Source organism: Neomonachus schauinslandi, chromosome 4 (assembly GCF_002201575.2).
Source record: "Neomonachus schauinslandi chromosome 4, ASM220157v2, whole genome shotgun sequence".
NCBI lineage: Eukaryota > Metazoa > Chordata > Mammalia > Carnivora > Phocidae > Neomonachus > Neomonachus schauinslandi.
Window position 1 is genome coordinate 67,080,629 of NC_058406.1, and position 15,728 is coordinate 67,096,356.

General features: G+C 36.3%; 1 protein-coding gene across 6 annotated transcripts in view; it reads left to right on the forward strand.

The window, feature by feature from the left end:
* ADGRL2 (adhesion G protein-coupled receptor L2) overlaps positions 1–8,101 on the forward strand; it is a 162,726-nt gene extending 154,625 nt beyond the window's left edge. Inside the window, exons 18-21 of one of the 6 annotated variants that reach the window (XM_021690197.1) lie at positions 131–259; positions 765–861; positions 2,974–3,026; positions 6,067–8,101. In XM_021690197.1, coding sequence (XP_021545872.1) covers positions 131–259; positions 765–861; positions 2,974–3,026; positions 6,067–6,078 — 291 coding nt within the window. In that variant the 3' untranslated portion in view covers positions 6,079–8,101. Of the gene's footprint in view, positions 1–130; positions 260–764; positions 862–2,584; positions 2,714–2,944; positions 3,027–3,558; positions 3,577–5,307; positions 5,332–6,066 lie in introns of those variants that run through there. The other 5 variants (XM_044914552.1, XM_021690193.1, XM_021690196.2 and 2 more) reach the window with 5 other exon arrangements.
* The last annotated feature ends 7,627 nt before the right edge of the window (positions 8,102–15,728 follow it).

Below are 15,728 nucleotides of genomic sequence, written 5' to 3' on the forward strand. Positions count from 1 at the left end.
TTGCTCCACAGAAGAGTTAGTGGAACTTATTCTTCTCAGTTATTTCCACTGCTCATTTAATTATAGAGAGAGAGTGAGAGAAGCAGGTATGTTTTTGTTAATCTCTCGGTCTTGTGGTTATTCAATGCAGGTACGAAAAGAATATGGCAAGTGCTTCAGACACTCGTATTGCTGCGGCGGCCTCCCAACCGAGAGCCCCCACAGTTCAGTGAAGGCATCAACCACCAGAACTAGTGCTCGGTATTCCTCTGGCACACAGGTAACAAAGAACTTGACAGCATCTTTAATTAACCTTCTTTATAGAAAGCCTACTGAGACGTGTTGTGTTCAGATGCACTAATTGTGTCCTCATTATAATGATCTAGGTAGCAAATACTTACTTTTTTAGTATTTTGGTCTTAATTTCTTCTTAAGTATTTATTCAAGATGTTTCTTCAGGTGTGAAGATCATTTTTGAGAGCTCTCCTTCTTTAAGAAGTATATGATCATCATTTGGATACCCTAAGTTCTCATGGTGGGCACTCACTGAACATTTGTTGAATTAATCAGTCACCTCCACTTTTTAAAAACCTTTTTAAGAGTGGAAGATGAAATATTCTTTAGTTCTAGACTTCCTTAGTTTTAGACCAGAATCGACACACATTCCTTTTTAAAGGCCACCAGGTAATCCTACACAGGTTGTTTAGGGTAGGCCCTTATGTGGCTTTCAGAAGGTGAGCTTGGGGAAACTAACATAACCTATGTTTGCTATTTTATGTTAATAGAGCCGTATAAGAAGGATGTGGAATGACACTGTGAGGAAACAGTCTGAATCTTCTTTTATCTCAGGCGACATCAATAGCACCTCAACACTTAATCAAGGTCAGTTACTAGGGAAATTGGAGCCTACAATACAAATTTTGTACCTTTTGCCAATTTACAATAATTCTAGAGAAAATACTGATTTATTTTTCCCCCTCTCGAATGGGTTTATATCACAGGCTCTTAATCCTGCTGAGTCAACTTTTATCCTTTATAAAAGTACATATAAATTCGTCTTATTCAATAATGTAATGCAAAAAGTAGAATTTCAAACTCCACAGTAACAGAACAAGGCAGGAAAAAGTAATTACTGAGAACATACTTTGCCACAGATTAAAATGTTTTCCTTTAGTGAATACAGATTTTTCTTTTCTGAGACATTTGTGAATGTTTTCTTTTTAAAACATTTAATATAGTTAGAATAACTCCTGTTCACATTAAACAGTGCCAGTTTTGTGGCGAAAATTCTTATTTGTAAGATTATTTTATCTTATGCTTCCTCCCAAAAGTAAAAAATAAGTGTCAAAAACATTTATAGTAAATCTTCATAAGCAAATAATTAAAGACATGAGAATCTACAAAGCAGTTTTTTCTATTTGAATTACTATTTTTAATGTGTTTACAACTTTAAACTCATATGAGCAATATAATGCTTACTTAAAATAAGCTGGCAAATAAAATAATTTAGCAGGATAAGGACACAAGTGCACATAGACACACAAAATCCTGAGTGCAAGCTTAGTTAATTTGAATTTGGTACGAAAAAATCATGTTATCTTATGTTTACATATCCTTAAAAAGGTAATTTATCCAGGTAATTTGTTTTGATACACTGATTTGTAATATAATAGAACATGTTATATTTTATCACAAATATTAAAGACATTTTCCACTGTTGACATTGTTCTGATGAGATTCTGGTTTAAAATGAAGAAAGGAGTATGTATGGCATCAAAACCAACTTGAATTTTAAAATATTTTTAGTCAAATTACATTAGTGATGCAAAACATATGTTTGATAAGTATTGAAAGGTTTGTAATTTGTCAATTAGAATGAGTGAAATGTGTGTTTATTCCATTGCTCTGATGTTTTACCTAATTCGGTTAAGATGACTATCAAAAGGGAAATGAATTATTCAGTGATTCATTTTTGAAACCTGGCAAATAAGATTACAGAATGAAAATTCTTACTGTATGGAGTTTGTGAATGGTCTAATAATTGATTATACACACAGTCTCTTTCTCCCCCCTCCTCGGCATGCGTGCTCTTGCATTTACTAAGAGAAGCTTTGTGCAGTGTGTCATACTTTTTACTTGTTTGTGGAAGTTGTTTTTCCTCCTGCTTGTGTCAAAGTTGGTATTAACACAGATGTTTTCATGAGGGATAATCCCACACCTGTAAATTCTGAAAGTTTGAGATTCCCTCTTCTGGGCCTCAGTGGTTAGGTTTTTAATATTAAGCAGTAACATCTTGAAACATAATGTTGATCTCTGTGCATTTAATTGCCATTTTTGTTTAAAAGTGATTTTGTATAAATTAGTAAATGTCATCCTCAGCAGGTGTTTACTTGGGGGACTTAGAAGGCACCTGTGAATTACTGAAATTTACCTTCCCTCTCCCCTTTCTCCTTCAAATTAGTAGTTCAAATACAGTCAGAAAATTTCAGCACATTATCCGTTGCCAACTTGTCCACTACCCTTGATGAATACAAAAAGTACTTTACTGCAACTGTAACACAAAAATAAGAGAACTGATATATTTTTTTCTGTTTCTTTGCTTTAGGAATGACTGGCAATTACCTACTAACAAACCCTCTTCTTCGACCCCACGGCACTAACAACCCCTATAACACATTGCTCGCTGAAACAGTTGTATGTAATGCCCCTTCAGCTCCTGTATTTAACTCACCAGGTGTGCTTATACTTACGAATAAAACTACCTTTCTTTGCTGCTAAACAGAGCTCTGATCTTTGCCCTTTTTCTAGAATACTCAAGTTGCCATGTATTTATTATTACATCTTTAATTTCTCAATTTAAAGAATTACGGTATTGTCCATGCCAGGCTTCTAAAACTGCACTATATTATAGTAAAAATTCAGTCATGATAGTATTTACCAATAATTATCCATGTTTTTAACACAGGTGGCATAAATCTTAATATATTATTACAGGACTGACATCACATGGTCCGAGAGCCCATCTTCAAGATTTTTATCATTTAGAGGTATCCTATCTATGTAATATACTGTTTAGTTTACTCTAAAGCTTGCAGACAGAATTTGCTTCTGAAATGAATTAGCTGATAAAGATAATTTGGATGCCTAGGTATAGAAAACTACATCCAGCATTATCAATGTAACCAAACTATAGTATAGTGCAGCTTTATGGTAGTGTTTTTTTTTTTTTCTTAAAAAAAAAAAAACTTTGAGAATGAAGTTAATATTAGTCAGTTTATGCCTTTAGTTTTTTATTGGGGGAGGGGAGAGATTGTCACTAACCCATCCTGTATTACTATGTTTTCTAATAGCTTATTTAAAAAAAAAAGCATTTAATATTAACACAGTTTTCAAGATTTCGGTGAAAGTTATCACATAATTACTGCTAGCCTATGATATTTATTTATGGTTGATATTTGCCGCTAAATTAAACAAAGAACTCTGTTTCCGTTTTTTTTTCCTTAAAATTCTTTTTTAACGTAACTGCAGTTTCTCTTTTCATTCTCTTGTTTTTCTTACTTTCCTTATGCTTTCCTCTAGCAACCTACAGAGAGACAAGTATGGGAGTCAAACTTAACTTTGCCTATCAAATGTAAATTTTTTCAGCATGATTTTTAACCGGCACAATTAAAACATAACTAGCAGTCATGAAGTAGACTCAGCGGGCAAGTGGTTCACAATTTCCAACTAAACTGTTACCAAATTCAAACAGTACATCTATCTGTACTGCCTTTTTTCAGTAATAGAGGTCTGTAGCAAATGCTGTCCATACTTAAGTATATGCAATGCTGAAATAATTTGCTCTTTGAAGCCTGAGGTGCTGTCAACCAGAATGCTTAATAATTGACTTATCATTTCTGCATTCCCACAGTAATCTTGCTACAGGCTGTGGAAAGTCTTCAAGTGAATTGCCTGAACTTGGGCAGAAAAAGTTGCCTCTTCAAAACCAGTCAAAGATGTGCTTAAATCTGCAGTATATCATAGAAAACACCTTTTGCATTATCCAGTATATATTTTTATATTCATTAAGCAATGATAAAAAGAAAAATGGCAAGATCGAACCTCGAGAGGGGAAACAAATACTAGCAAGTGATCTATGTGTCACCTATAACTTAAAACACCAGATGTTTTCTAAATAAAGATGGTGGCGCATGCATGAATTTAGCAAGCTAGACCATTACGTCAGTCAAGCTAAAGGAAGCCTTACAAATACTATTGTAACTTCATTTTGTTATACGTGGAGCCTGATGAAAATGAAATTGTCAGTTTTTCCAACGTAGAAGTTGGATCAGAGTTTTTAAAAGAACACGAGGCACCAACAGATACACTCCCCCCCACACACACGTTCTCATTTTCTGCTAATGAGGAGGTATTGAACAATGCCCACATACTTATTGGTCATGAAACTGAGTTTTCTAGGATAATCTGCAGCTTTAAGAGTGGAGTCAGCACTAAAAAGGGAAATTTCCTATTTTTTCCAAGAATGAAATTTTTCCTCGACTCCTCCAAGCCTTGCATACAATGCAGCAGCCGCACAGTGGCCAGTCTCATTCAGTAACATCATTTCATTCTTTTTTTTTTCTCCAGACCTATCTGTAAACAAGTGATTTTTTTTTTCTCTAGGATTTTGAGAATGAATAACCTAACTTTCCATGGTGCAGACCATTTAATTTTCTTGAAAACTTTTTATTTCCATTTGCCTGAGAAGCACTGTGATGTCTTAGTTTACATGTTTATGTGTCTGTAGAAAATACAACTCTGATTCCAAGAGAGCATGTTACCATCTTTTTTTTTTTCCCTTCTAAACCTCTTTTCATATCTTCAGCAGACTTATCAGTCTTTCATTCCTTTAGAGATAAAAAATGTATTAGCCAAGGCTGACACCCTTTTCCCATTCCATAGTTAATATCTCTTATTGGTTTGATTTCTGTGACCCATACTTAAGAAATCTCTAACATTTCTGCGTCTAACCTTCATGCCCATGGTGTCTGTGGGCCAGTCTTGTACAGTAGACTTTGCTGGTTCATTCGGTGCTGTCACTGTGGCTGATGCAATTGCAGGGCTGCAGGCAAACTTTGACCATTAGGAGCCTGGGGCCATTGCGATTAGAGAGAGTATTAGTACCAAAAGAAAAAAAGAATCAAAATAATAAATATTAAATGAAAAAGCAAAAGGCTGCTATTGCTGGTAATCTAATTTGTTGAACCCTTGCTCTGACTAAGTTGCTGAGAAGCTTAGAAATTCTTCATCATGTTACAATAAATCATTTTACTTTCTTTTATATATCAGCTACTCTTAGGCCAGATAGCCTGAGCAGACAGACATGATGTGAGTTGTCCAAAGTGAGTCATTCCACCTGCTGTCTATCGTGTTGTTGGATGGTGCTTGTGGGCCCTTGGTCCAGTCAGTATGAGAGATGGCTGTCTTTGTTTCACATGAATTCTTTGTCTCTGTCCATTTTTTTTTTCATTCTTTTTTTTACTTCATCTCCAGAAAGAGGAAATGTTAGAATGTTGTTTAAAAAGTTGCTTGCCAGTTATGTGGGTTTATGTTGTACATTTGCCTTCGGTTTTTGTATGTGACTTATTCCTTTTTAATTTAGTGTTGTTTAGGACAAATTCTGTTAATTTTATTTTTATAAACCATAGTCTCGTACTTTAAAATGTAAATGTCACTAATGAATTGCTTTGCATTAACTATGCAAGGGCATGGAGTGAAGTCTTCTTTGTAAAGAGTGTCAGAGAGTTGACCAAAAAAATCAATCAATTGATAACCACCGTCTCCCCGAAATTGATGAAGTACTATTCTGTATGCCATCTTCCCTCCCTGGAAAATAGTATTATTCTTTCACACTTTTTCCTATTACCTAAGGGGTCGCAACTGTTTACAGTTGGGAATGCGGGAAAGCCTGGCACTGTTCAAGGGTTAGCTTTCAAATACAACTTTGTCCTGAACGACATTAAAGAGTTTTGTACAAAAGAAGTAAAGATTCTTTCGGAAGGAACAGAGGCAGTAACGGAACCCCCCCCCCCCCTTTTTCCGTTCCAGGACATTCACTGAACAATGCCAGGGATACAAGTGCCATGGATACTCTACCGCTAAATGGTAATTTTAACAACAGCTACTCACTGCGCAAGGGGGACTATAATGACAGCGTGCAAGTCGTGGACTGTGGACTCGGTCTGAATGATACCGCTTTCGAGAAAATGATCATTTCAGAGTTAGTGCACAACAACCTGCGGGGCGGCGGCAAGACTCACAACCTGGAGCTCACGCTGCCAGTCAAGCCTGTGATTGGGGGCAGCAGCAGCGAAGATGACGCGATCGTAGCCGACGCTTCCTCGTTAATGCACGGCGACAACCCGGGGCTGGAGCTCCATCACCAAGAGCTCGAGGCGCCGCTCATTCCTCAGCGGACTCACTCCCTTCTGTACCAGCCCCAGAAGAAGGGGAAGCCCGAGGGGACAGACAGCTACGTCTCCCAGCTGACCGCCGAGGCTGAGGACCACCTGCAGTCCCCCAACAGAGACTCTCTTTATACAAGCATGCCCAATCTCAGAGACTCTCCCTACCAGGAGAGCAGCCCGGACATGGAAGAGGACCTCTCTCCCTGCAGGAGGAGTGAGAACGAGGACATTTACTACAAAAGCATGCCAAATCTTGGAGCTGGCCATCAGCTTCAGATGTGTTACCAGATCAGCCGGGGCAATAGTGATGGTTACATAATCCCCATTAACAAGGAAGGGTGTATTCCTGAAGGAGACGTTAGGGAAGGACAGATGCAGCTGGTCACGAGTCTTTAATAGTGCAGCCAAGGAATTCCGGGGGCCACGGGCAAGTATTAATAAAGACTCCGTTGGCCCACTGCAGCTCCCTCACACTCTGCTCGGAGACATGGCTCTGTTGACCTGTGGTTCTCCAGTGTAAAAAGATGACTGAACCTTGAAGTTCTGTGAATTTTTATAGAACGTACAAAAACTTTGTATATACACAGAGTATACTAAAATGATTATTTGTTACAAAGAAAAGAGATGCCAACCAGGTATTTTAAGATTCTGCTGCTCTTTAGAGAAATTGTGAAGCAAGCAAAACAAAACTTTTCCAGCCATTTTACTGCAGCAGTCTGTGAACTAAATCTGTAAATATGGCTGCACCGTTTTTGTAGGCCTGCATTGTATTATATACAAGACGTAGGCTTTAAAATCCTGTGGGACAAATTTACTGTACCTTACTGTTCCTGACAAGACTTGGAAAAGCAGGAGAGCTATTCTGCGTCAGTTTGCAGCTCGCTGCAAATCTTTTACATTAAGGCAAAGATTGAAAACATGTTTAACCACTAGCAATCAAGCCACAGGCCTTATTTCCTATGTTTCCTCAACTGTACAATGAACTATTCTCATGAAAGATGGCTAAAGAAATTATATTTTGTTCTATTGCTAGGGTAAAATAAATACATTTGTGTCCAACTGAAATATAATTGTCATTAAAATAATTTTAAAGAGTTTGAAGAAAATATTGTGAAAAGCTCTTGGTTACACATATGTTATGAAATGTTTTTTCTTACACCTTGTCATGGTAAGTTCTACCCATTTTCACTTATTTTCCACTGTACACAGTGTTCTGCTTTGACCACTTAGTCTTTATTCTTACATTTAAATTTCTTATTGCCAAAAGAACGCCGTTTATGGGGAAAAAAACTCTTCGAAGCCAGTTATGCCATGCCTTGCACAAATGTGGTGAAATCTAGAAAAGAGTGTGTGTTACCCCTCTGTTTATTCTTGAACAGAGGACAGTGAGGGCACTGGGCACTTCTCACAAACCTTCTAGTGAACAAAAGGTGCCTATTCTTTTTTAAAAAATAAAATAAAACATAAATATTACTCGTCCATATTCCTTCTGCCTATATTTAGTAATTAATTTATTTTATGATAAAGATCTAATGAAATGTAAATTGTTTCCGCAAAATTCTGCTTTTCTTTTCATCCCTTTGTGTAAACCTGTTAATAATGAGCCCATCACTAATATCCAGTGTAAAGTTTAACACGGTTTGAAAGTAAATAAATGTGAATTTTTTCAAGTAGTTAATGTGCACTTTTATGTATGATACCTAATTGGCTTTAACACACTGGCACTTCCCCCCACCCCACCCCCATGGCATTTGTAGGTCCCTTCGTAATAATAACCCACGGGTATGAGAAAGAATACAGTTAAGCTGCCTGATGGTTCTGTGTGCTGTCAAGAATATATTTGTATTCAAACTGCCCATTACCCACGCACAGAATCTGGCAGAAAAGTTTCAAGGGAGAAATCTACTGAAAATACTTATGCTTGTTGCATTGCATCAGAACTAAAACAAAAATTAAAAAAAGAAGAAGGGTTGGAAATTCTACAATCAAATTTGGGCATCATAAAAAAAAATTGATTTTTCAGCAGAATTGAGAAGAAATTCCTAAAGCATACTTTCACAGTTTGAGGATTATAACTATCCCTATAGGCAGCTGCGAATGACAATATTTGTTATCATGGAAAGGTTCAAAAATCATATAATTGAATCTCAACAAATAGATTTTTCCTGTCTACATCATAAGCATGTATACCAAATTCTTCTAAAGGGTAGTGGTTCTCAAGTGCTTCCACTAAGTTAGAAATAACTTTTTTATGTGGACATACTTCGTCATGCCTATTGAATTGAAAAAGAATAATGAGAAAAACTTTTTCAAGTATATATTCGTATATCTAAATGCAGACATAGTAAGGCAGACACTATATAATAAAGTATCAGTATTTAATAATAGGGTAACAACAGAGGGGTGTATTCATACAAGAGTTAATATTTAAGTTGGAGACTGACCATAAGAAATTGTATTAATGTTCAAACAGATTTAATAATCCTCTGAGAAGGGTATTTCTATTTCTTTGGCTAAAATTCTTCAGGAATTTACAAAACTTTATTTGAGGGCATTATATAATTAAAATTAATGTTTTAATTTTCTATTTTGTTACACTTTTTTCCTTTTTTTTTTAAGATTTTATTTATTTATTTGAGAGAGAGAGAATGAGAGAACACATGAGAGGGGGGAGGGTCAGAGGGAGAAGCAGGCTCCCTGCCGAGCAGGGAGCCTGATGTGGGACTCGATCCCGGGACTCCAGGATCATGACCTGAGCCGAAGGCAGTCGCTTAACCAACTGAGCCACCCAGGCGCCCGTTACACTTTTTTCCTATCAAGCTATACAGTGTTGTGTGATACGTACTTCCCAGCATACAAGCTAACTAGGGTTGGGCTGGTTCAGTGATGAATTACCAAAAAACACAAAAACAAAAAAAAACACTGATTATTCAGTTAGTACTATTTCTTTCTCTTGAAGCAGTTCTTATTAAAACTGATACGATGTGACCAGGTACATAAGTACATAGTACCTAAATGGTTACTGTTCTCTTTAGAAATCGTAATTTATGATAAGTCTGTATTAGAGAATATGGTCTGGAATCTTTCATCTTTGTCACCAAAAAAAGAAGCATTTTTAAAAGGGATTTCTTTTTAAAAGTATATAAATGTTGCCTTAAATTCCATTCAGGATGTCCCCTAGTACCAATTAATTTCTTATGTTTAAAATTACTAATCTGTTGACTGACACATTATTCTGTTTATTAACCCAATGGTTTCTTTGGGACTTCTCAGACTTCACCTAGATATAGAATTTCCACATCCTTGATTGTTTCTCTTTGCAATAGTCACAACTGTGAACTTTTATTCACATTAGTGTACCTATTCTCAGAGACAGATACAACTGGTCTACTAGTAATAAGGAATTTTTTTTCCATTTATTTAGATGCAGCTTGATACAAGTTAATTCAGATTGACCTCCTTTATTTTATTTTAAAATATAGGCTTGGTTTTGTTCTTTTCTACACACACACACACACACACACACACACACACATTCATAGCTCATTTATCTTACAGGCTTTTAAAATCATTTAGGTATAAGGAAGAGAATCCATACAAATCTATAAATTACTTAAATAGTTGTCAATTCAAACTCATCCACATTCATTTGACGGTAGTTATATATATAATATTTTAACCAATAAAACAACAGCTGCACGTGTGTGACAAAATCACCATCACTATCTTCTCTCCACAAAGAAAAGAAGCATTTTGCACAAATTCATTAACAAATTAAAAAAAAATGCATGTGCACATGTTAAAGGGGTGTATTCAGGATGCCTGCTTTATTTATTTAAATGAGAAAGGAGAAAATGTGTGTTTCCATCAATTCAACTTTGAACTTCAGTTTAAAACTGACCTTCAAGATGCTCTCATAGGATAGAGTGTTTGGTAAGAATTTTAACTCAGTAAAATTTTTATTGATTTTAGCCTAACTAGAAAAGCTTGAATGAATGCATACAAGTTGAATTTCTGCAGTGAAAACAGCTCTCCATATTTGGTTGATAATGAAATTTTCTTTAAAGACAGTAGTCCCTGCAGTGTTTTACAAGTAAAACTTAGTACCAAGTGTTCACACAATCCTGTGTTCCACATATTTCTCTTTCCATGAAATTGTTGCATTTAATCTCACACATTAGTATGAAGAGTTATTAGCATGTTGAATACAGATGAGGATTGCTTCACAGGATAATCAAATTGGTGTGCTTTTGGTGAAAATGCCGTATCTCATGCTTCCTGCTAGTAAGCATCAAGTTGATTTTGAGTAGTCCTTAAATAGTATGCATTGGCAGACAGGAAGCATTGGTGGTTTGCAGATTAATTCATGACAGTCTTAATTATCATTTGAATGGTATGGAATGAGGATTTTCTGTTATGTCACTTTGAGTCTTTCTCCAAATGATCATAGAAACACATTATTTTAGCTAAATGCACCAAACAGAAAACCTGAATGTTTAGGAGATCACACACTTAACCAACATATACGTTGTGCATATTACTGGTACTTCGTTCCAAAATGTATGGGACTGGTGGAAATTCCTGCACGTTATCCAAGTTCATTTCAAGGCACTGTGGCCACCGAGCTTTCAAGGCCAGGGTAACATCTCTGTCAGAGTGTATTAATAATAAGCTGTAGGTGCACCATATAATGAGGCTCGTTAAATCTACTATAAACTTTTTCAAATATTGGCAATAGATCACCCCTCATCTCTTAATAAGGTTTCTCTGGAATCCTCGTCCTTTTCCTGATGGCTTTACTGTTTAGTGAGTGTGCAGTTTCTGAGAAAGAGGTCTTCAGAGGTCAGTTTGATTTTTAAAGCCTATTGTTTTAACTGGTAAAATTTTTCTGAGTTAATACATTGTGGATGCTGTCGGGTATACTAACATTTAACATTAGAGATCACTGTATGAAATAAGAAACAAAACAGATAACCCAGTACAACTAACTGAGCTGACCAAAGTCTTTACTTGCTACAGCAAAAAAAAAAAAAAAAAATACTGCCCCATTAATCTTTCACACATTTCTCCTATTATTTGCTTATTGAAACTCTAAGACCAAAATCCCTTAGAGATGTTTATTTTTTTTTTTTGAAATGTTTAAAAGACATAGTCTTAAGCAAACCAATGTTGTCTGAGCATAAGAGACCGGTGTTGAATGATCACGGTTTGAATAGTTTTCTGAATGTTTTTCATAGGCATTTTTAAAATCATATGTCAGAACTAAGCTTTTTAAAAAGCATTTTGGCAGTCACCGCAACATGGTTTTGTTGTTTGATTTTATTAGGCATAAAATGACCGGTCTTTTGATATTCTTTTAGAAAGGCTGACAGCTACTATATAGAACACCCAGGAATAATAATGATAGGTATCAGAGATATTGATTAGATGAAAGATTCATTTATGTTTTTCTGCTGAAATATCAATCCTAATAGATAGCTTTTAAAAATTACACAGCGATTCTTGTTTTGTAGTTCATTATACTGTTGAATTTACTGTGTGCTAGTGCTATGTTTTCGTTTAAAAGCTATCTCAGCCTAAATGTTGTCTCCCATTTACTAATTTTACATATTGCAACAATAAAAGTGCTAGTGCCTACCATTTAATAGATGCTGCATATGTGCCAGGCTTTGTGCTAAATGTTACGAGTTTTATTTGCACTCCATCCTCTCAACACTCCTCTGAGAAGGGTACTCATTATCCGCTTTGGCAAAAGAAGATAAATAATTTGCTTAAGGTCTCACAGCTGGTGAGTGGCCGGACCTGCGCGGGTGTGATGGTTGTTTGGCTACAGAGTCTGATCATTTAGCCAACATAGGTCACTGTGGTTTTACTCGGAGTTCCAAGAATATTCTTTATACTTCTTTCTCTGGCGGTAATCAGAGAGGGTTGGCTTGTTGGTTGGTTGGCTTTGAGTTTATAGGGCTGTAAAGGAAAATGAAGTAAAGAAGTCAGTTAATTAAGTCAAAGTGTTCAGAAGAAGATACCCAGATAAAAGATCATCTATTTACCTCAATTTTTAGCAGAAGTGGGCACATTATCTGAGTGGTAGTCTAGTGTAAAGTTTACTGGTTACTAATTTACCATTTCCCTTGGAAATAAAAGGTCATCCTGAGGGAGTTGTGATAGGAAAAAGAAGCAAAAGATTTTGATTGAGGATGTCGAATTTCTAGTCCTCACCTGACCAATAAAATAATACTGGCTTACTCAGTCAACAACCACAAAAAATGAAAAACAGTTTATTCAAGTACATGCTTTTTATTTTCCTTCACAATCAAGCCATAATAACAATGAAAAAGCCATGTGAAAAATCAAATTATTTGAATTCCCTTAACTCTTGTAATAGTTAATATTGTTTTAAATTTAAATGTATATAAGGTGGTGGTGGTGTGTGTGTGTGTGTGTGTGTGTGTATTTGTATTTAGGGCTTTTTAAGTTCATAATCTAGCATTTTCTTTAACATTTGGCCAGAGACCTATTCTTTCCCTTTGAAAAATGAAGGGTTTGTTGGAAATGTAGTCCACTAAGGCAGGTATTATCCCAAGCTTTCTGATTTATTGCATTAATTCTCACAACTGTTGAAGGTAAATATTCTTACAAGTGAGGAAACTGAGTTAACCTAAGTACATCAACTTAGCCAACTGCAAGCGGTGTGTGGGAACTGGAACTTAGCTTCATGCCTGAGCCCAGGCCCTTAAGCACTGTCCTGGGACGGTCAGTCACCTCAAGCCACCCCCACCTCCGTCCCAGCCGTCAGGTAGTACCAAAAAGCCGTGTGCATTAACTTTTCTGCTCATTAAGTAGCTGGTCTTGGGGTGACAGAGGTAAGGGAAGAATACACAAGGGATCTGAGACTTTGTCCTGTGGGCTCCTGTCCACTTAGACACTGCCCCTTCCCTGTCCCCCCGTGCCCCCCACCAGCCGCTGCACCTGAGGGCTGTCTGAATGGCCTTGTTTGTGCTACTCCTACTGCAGGCTCCTGCTTACCTCCTTTGGTACCCTACTCTCCCTCCTCTATTTTCTCTTCAAGCTTTTTGGGTTTTGTTTTTGTTGGTGGTTGTGGTGGTATTTATTTTATTAAGAAAAACCATTTTAGTTCTTAATCATATCTACTTTGATATATCATCTTTTCATTTCGTGGATTTTAGTCCTTTTCTTACTAGAGTATATATTTTAGTGTGTGGAATTCCTCTTTAATCTCATTGTCTTCTAGCTTCATATACATTTTTAAAAATCTCATATATTTTATATTATTTTTTAGTATTAACTTTTCATCTTTATTGGAAATAAATTGCTTATTTTAAATTTCTTTTTAATTTTACTTTTTAATTTCCTCCTAATTATCTTTTTGCCCTTCACATTCTTTAAAAAACAATAAAGACTCTCTGTTTCTTTTTAATTTCTTTTTTGTTAACTTTCTTTTCCAGTAGTCAACCAGAGTTACGGCCACGAAGATGGCAGCACTGAAAAACATTCTCCAGCATGTCAATCCTAGTTGTTATTCTTACATATTTATCCCAATTTTAGTGTTTATTTTATATGGTAAGATATTCATATAAATAATTTAATCAAATAGAGGTATAATGGTTATGGAAACTTTAGATTTACATAGACAGAGGTTTAACTTTGCTCTCTCTTGGGCAAATTGCTTAACCTCTCTCAAATTGTTTCCTCCTCCATAAAATTGGAATCAGCCTACCTTGCCAAGGGTTGCTGTACAGATTAGAAGTAATGTATGTAAAGTGCCTTTAGTGCAGCATCTGGCACGTGATGGGCACTCAATAGATGGTGGCTTGCTTTCTCAGGAAGATATTGTGAGTAGCATAAACATCTCCTGACTTTAAGTCTTACGAAAATAATCAGTCATCAGGACTTCAACTGGATTGTCATTATCTGCCTCAAGCCATGGCTATATATAGCCATCACTATATATAGTGATATATCAGTAACACTTTACGCACAATGCACGGGCTTCCGCCTATGAGAGATGGGTGACTCTAGGGAATGCTCAGCTCTCTGCAGTGATCTGGGTTAATGAGAGCAAAGGGGAGCCGGTCTCAGTCTCCTTCTGGAATATTATTTTAGCTAATTAAAAAAATATTTATCTTATGCAGAGAAGTCTGTCACTCAGTTTTCCACTTCTCTACTTTTTCTTTTCCTTCCCTTTGCCTTCTTGTTCTTGCCTACAAAGCAGTAGATGAGTCTCTTGCTTTATTGATTTCCTCTTTCTCTAATGATATTGAGTATCTACTATGTGTTTTATGTATAGAAGTAGGTGGGAGAACACAGAAATGAAGGATGTCTCCCCTTGAATTAATGATGGCAATAACTAACATTGACCACCTACTGTTTGCTAAGTTCTGTATTTAAACCCTTCATCAATATTATTTCATTTAAAAATTCTAATTTTTGTAACTTTCCTATGTTACAGAAACTTATTACCTGCATTTTTGTAAGCGAGGAAACGGAAGCTTAGCAAGGTGAAGTAACGTGCTGAAGATTAAAAAGCTAGTCACTGGAGAACCTGAGAACCTAAGTTCCTAGGGACGTTGTTAGGATACAACTTACATAGCTTGAAACCAAAACATATTTAAAAGGATAATTACAACATAATAAGATAAAGGCTTAACTATTGTGAGAGCACAAAGGAGAGAGTGCTTGACTAAAGGGAATCCTAAGAAAGGTTTTATTGAGGAGATAGTGTTGGAGCTGGGTTTTGAGAGATAAGTAGGAGCCTACTAGGTGAACAAAATAGAGAAGGAACATTCTAGGTAGATGGAAAATTATGTGAAAAGCAAACAAATGTGAAAAACCATGAGATGATTTGAGGGAGAAGTTTTGTGTGGCTGGAACAATGTAATGTGTCTGATGGAGTGTGGTGACCAACAATCTGGGGACATGGATTGAGACCAGACTGTCTGTTCATTTAATTCTCACAACCATACAAGGAAGTATGTGATGATTATTATTATTATTACTCAAAGCATACAAATGATAAGTGTAGCTTTTAACTAAGTTTTCACAAAATGAGCACTAGCTAACATAGCACCCAGAATGGGAAACAGACTATGAAACTCCAAAAGCTGCCATGTGTCCTCTCCCGGTCATCAAACCCCCAAGGATGAACACGACCTGACTTCTAACACCGTAGTGTAACCTTGCCTCTTCTGACCTCTGGAAAGTGGAATATGGCAATATATCATATGTTGTGTACAGTTTCTTTTCTCCAACACTATGCTTGTGAAATCCATTCAGGCAGGCATA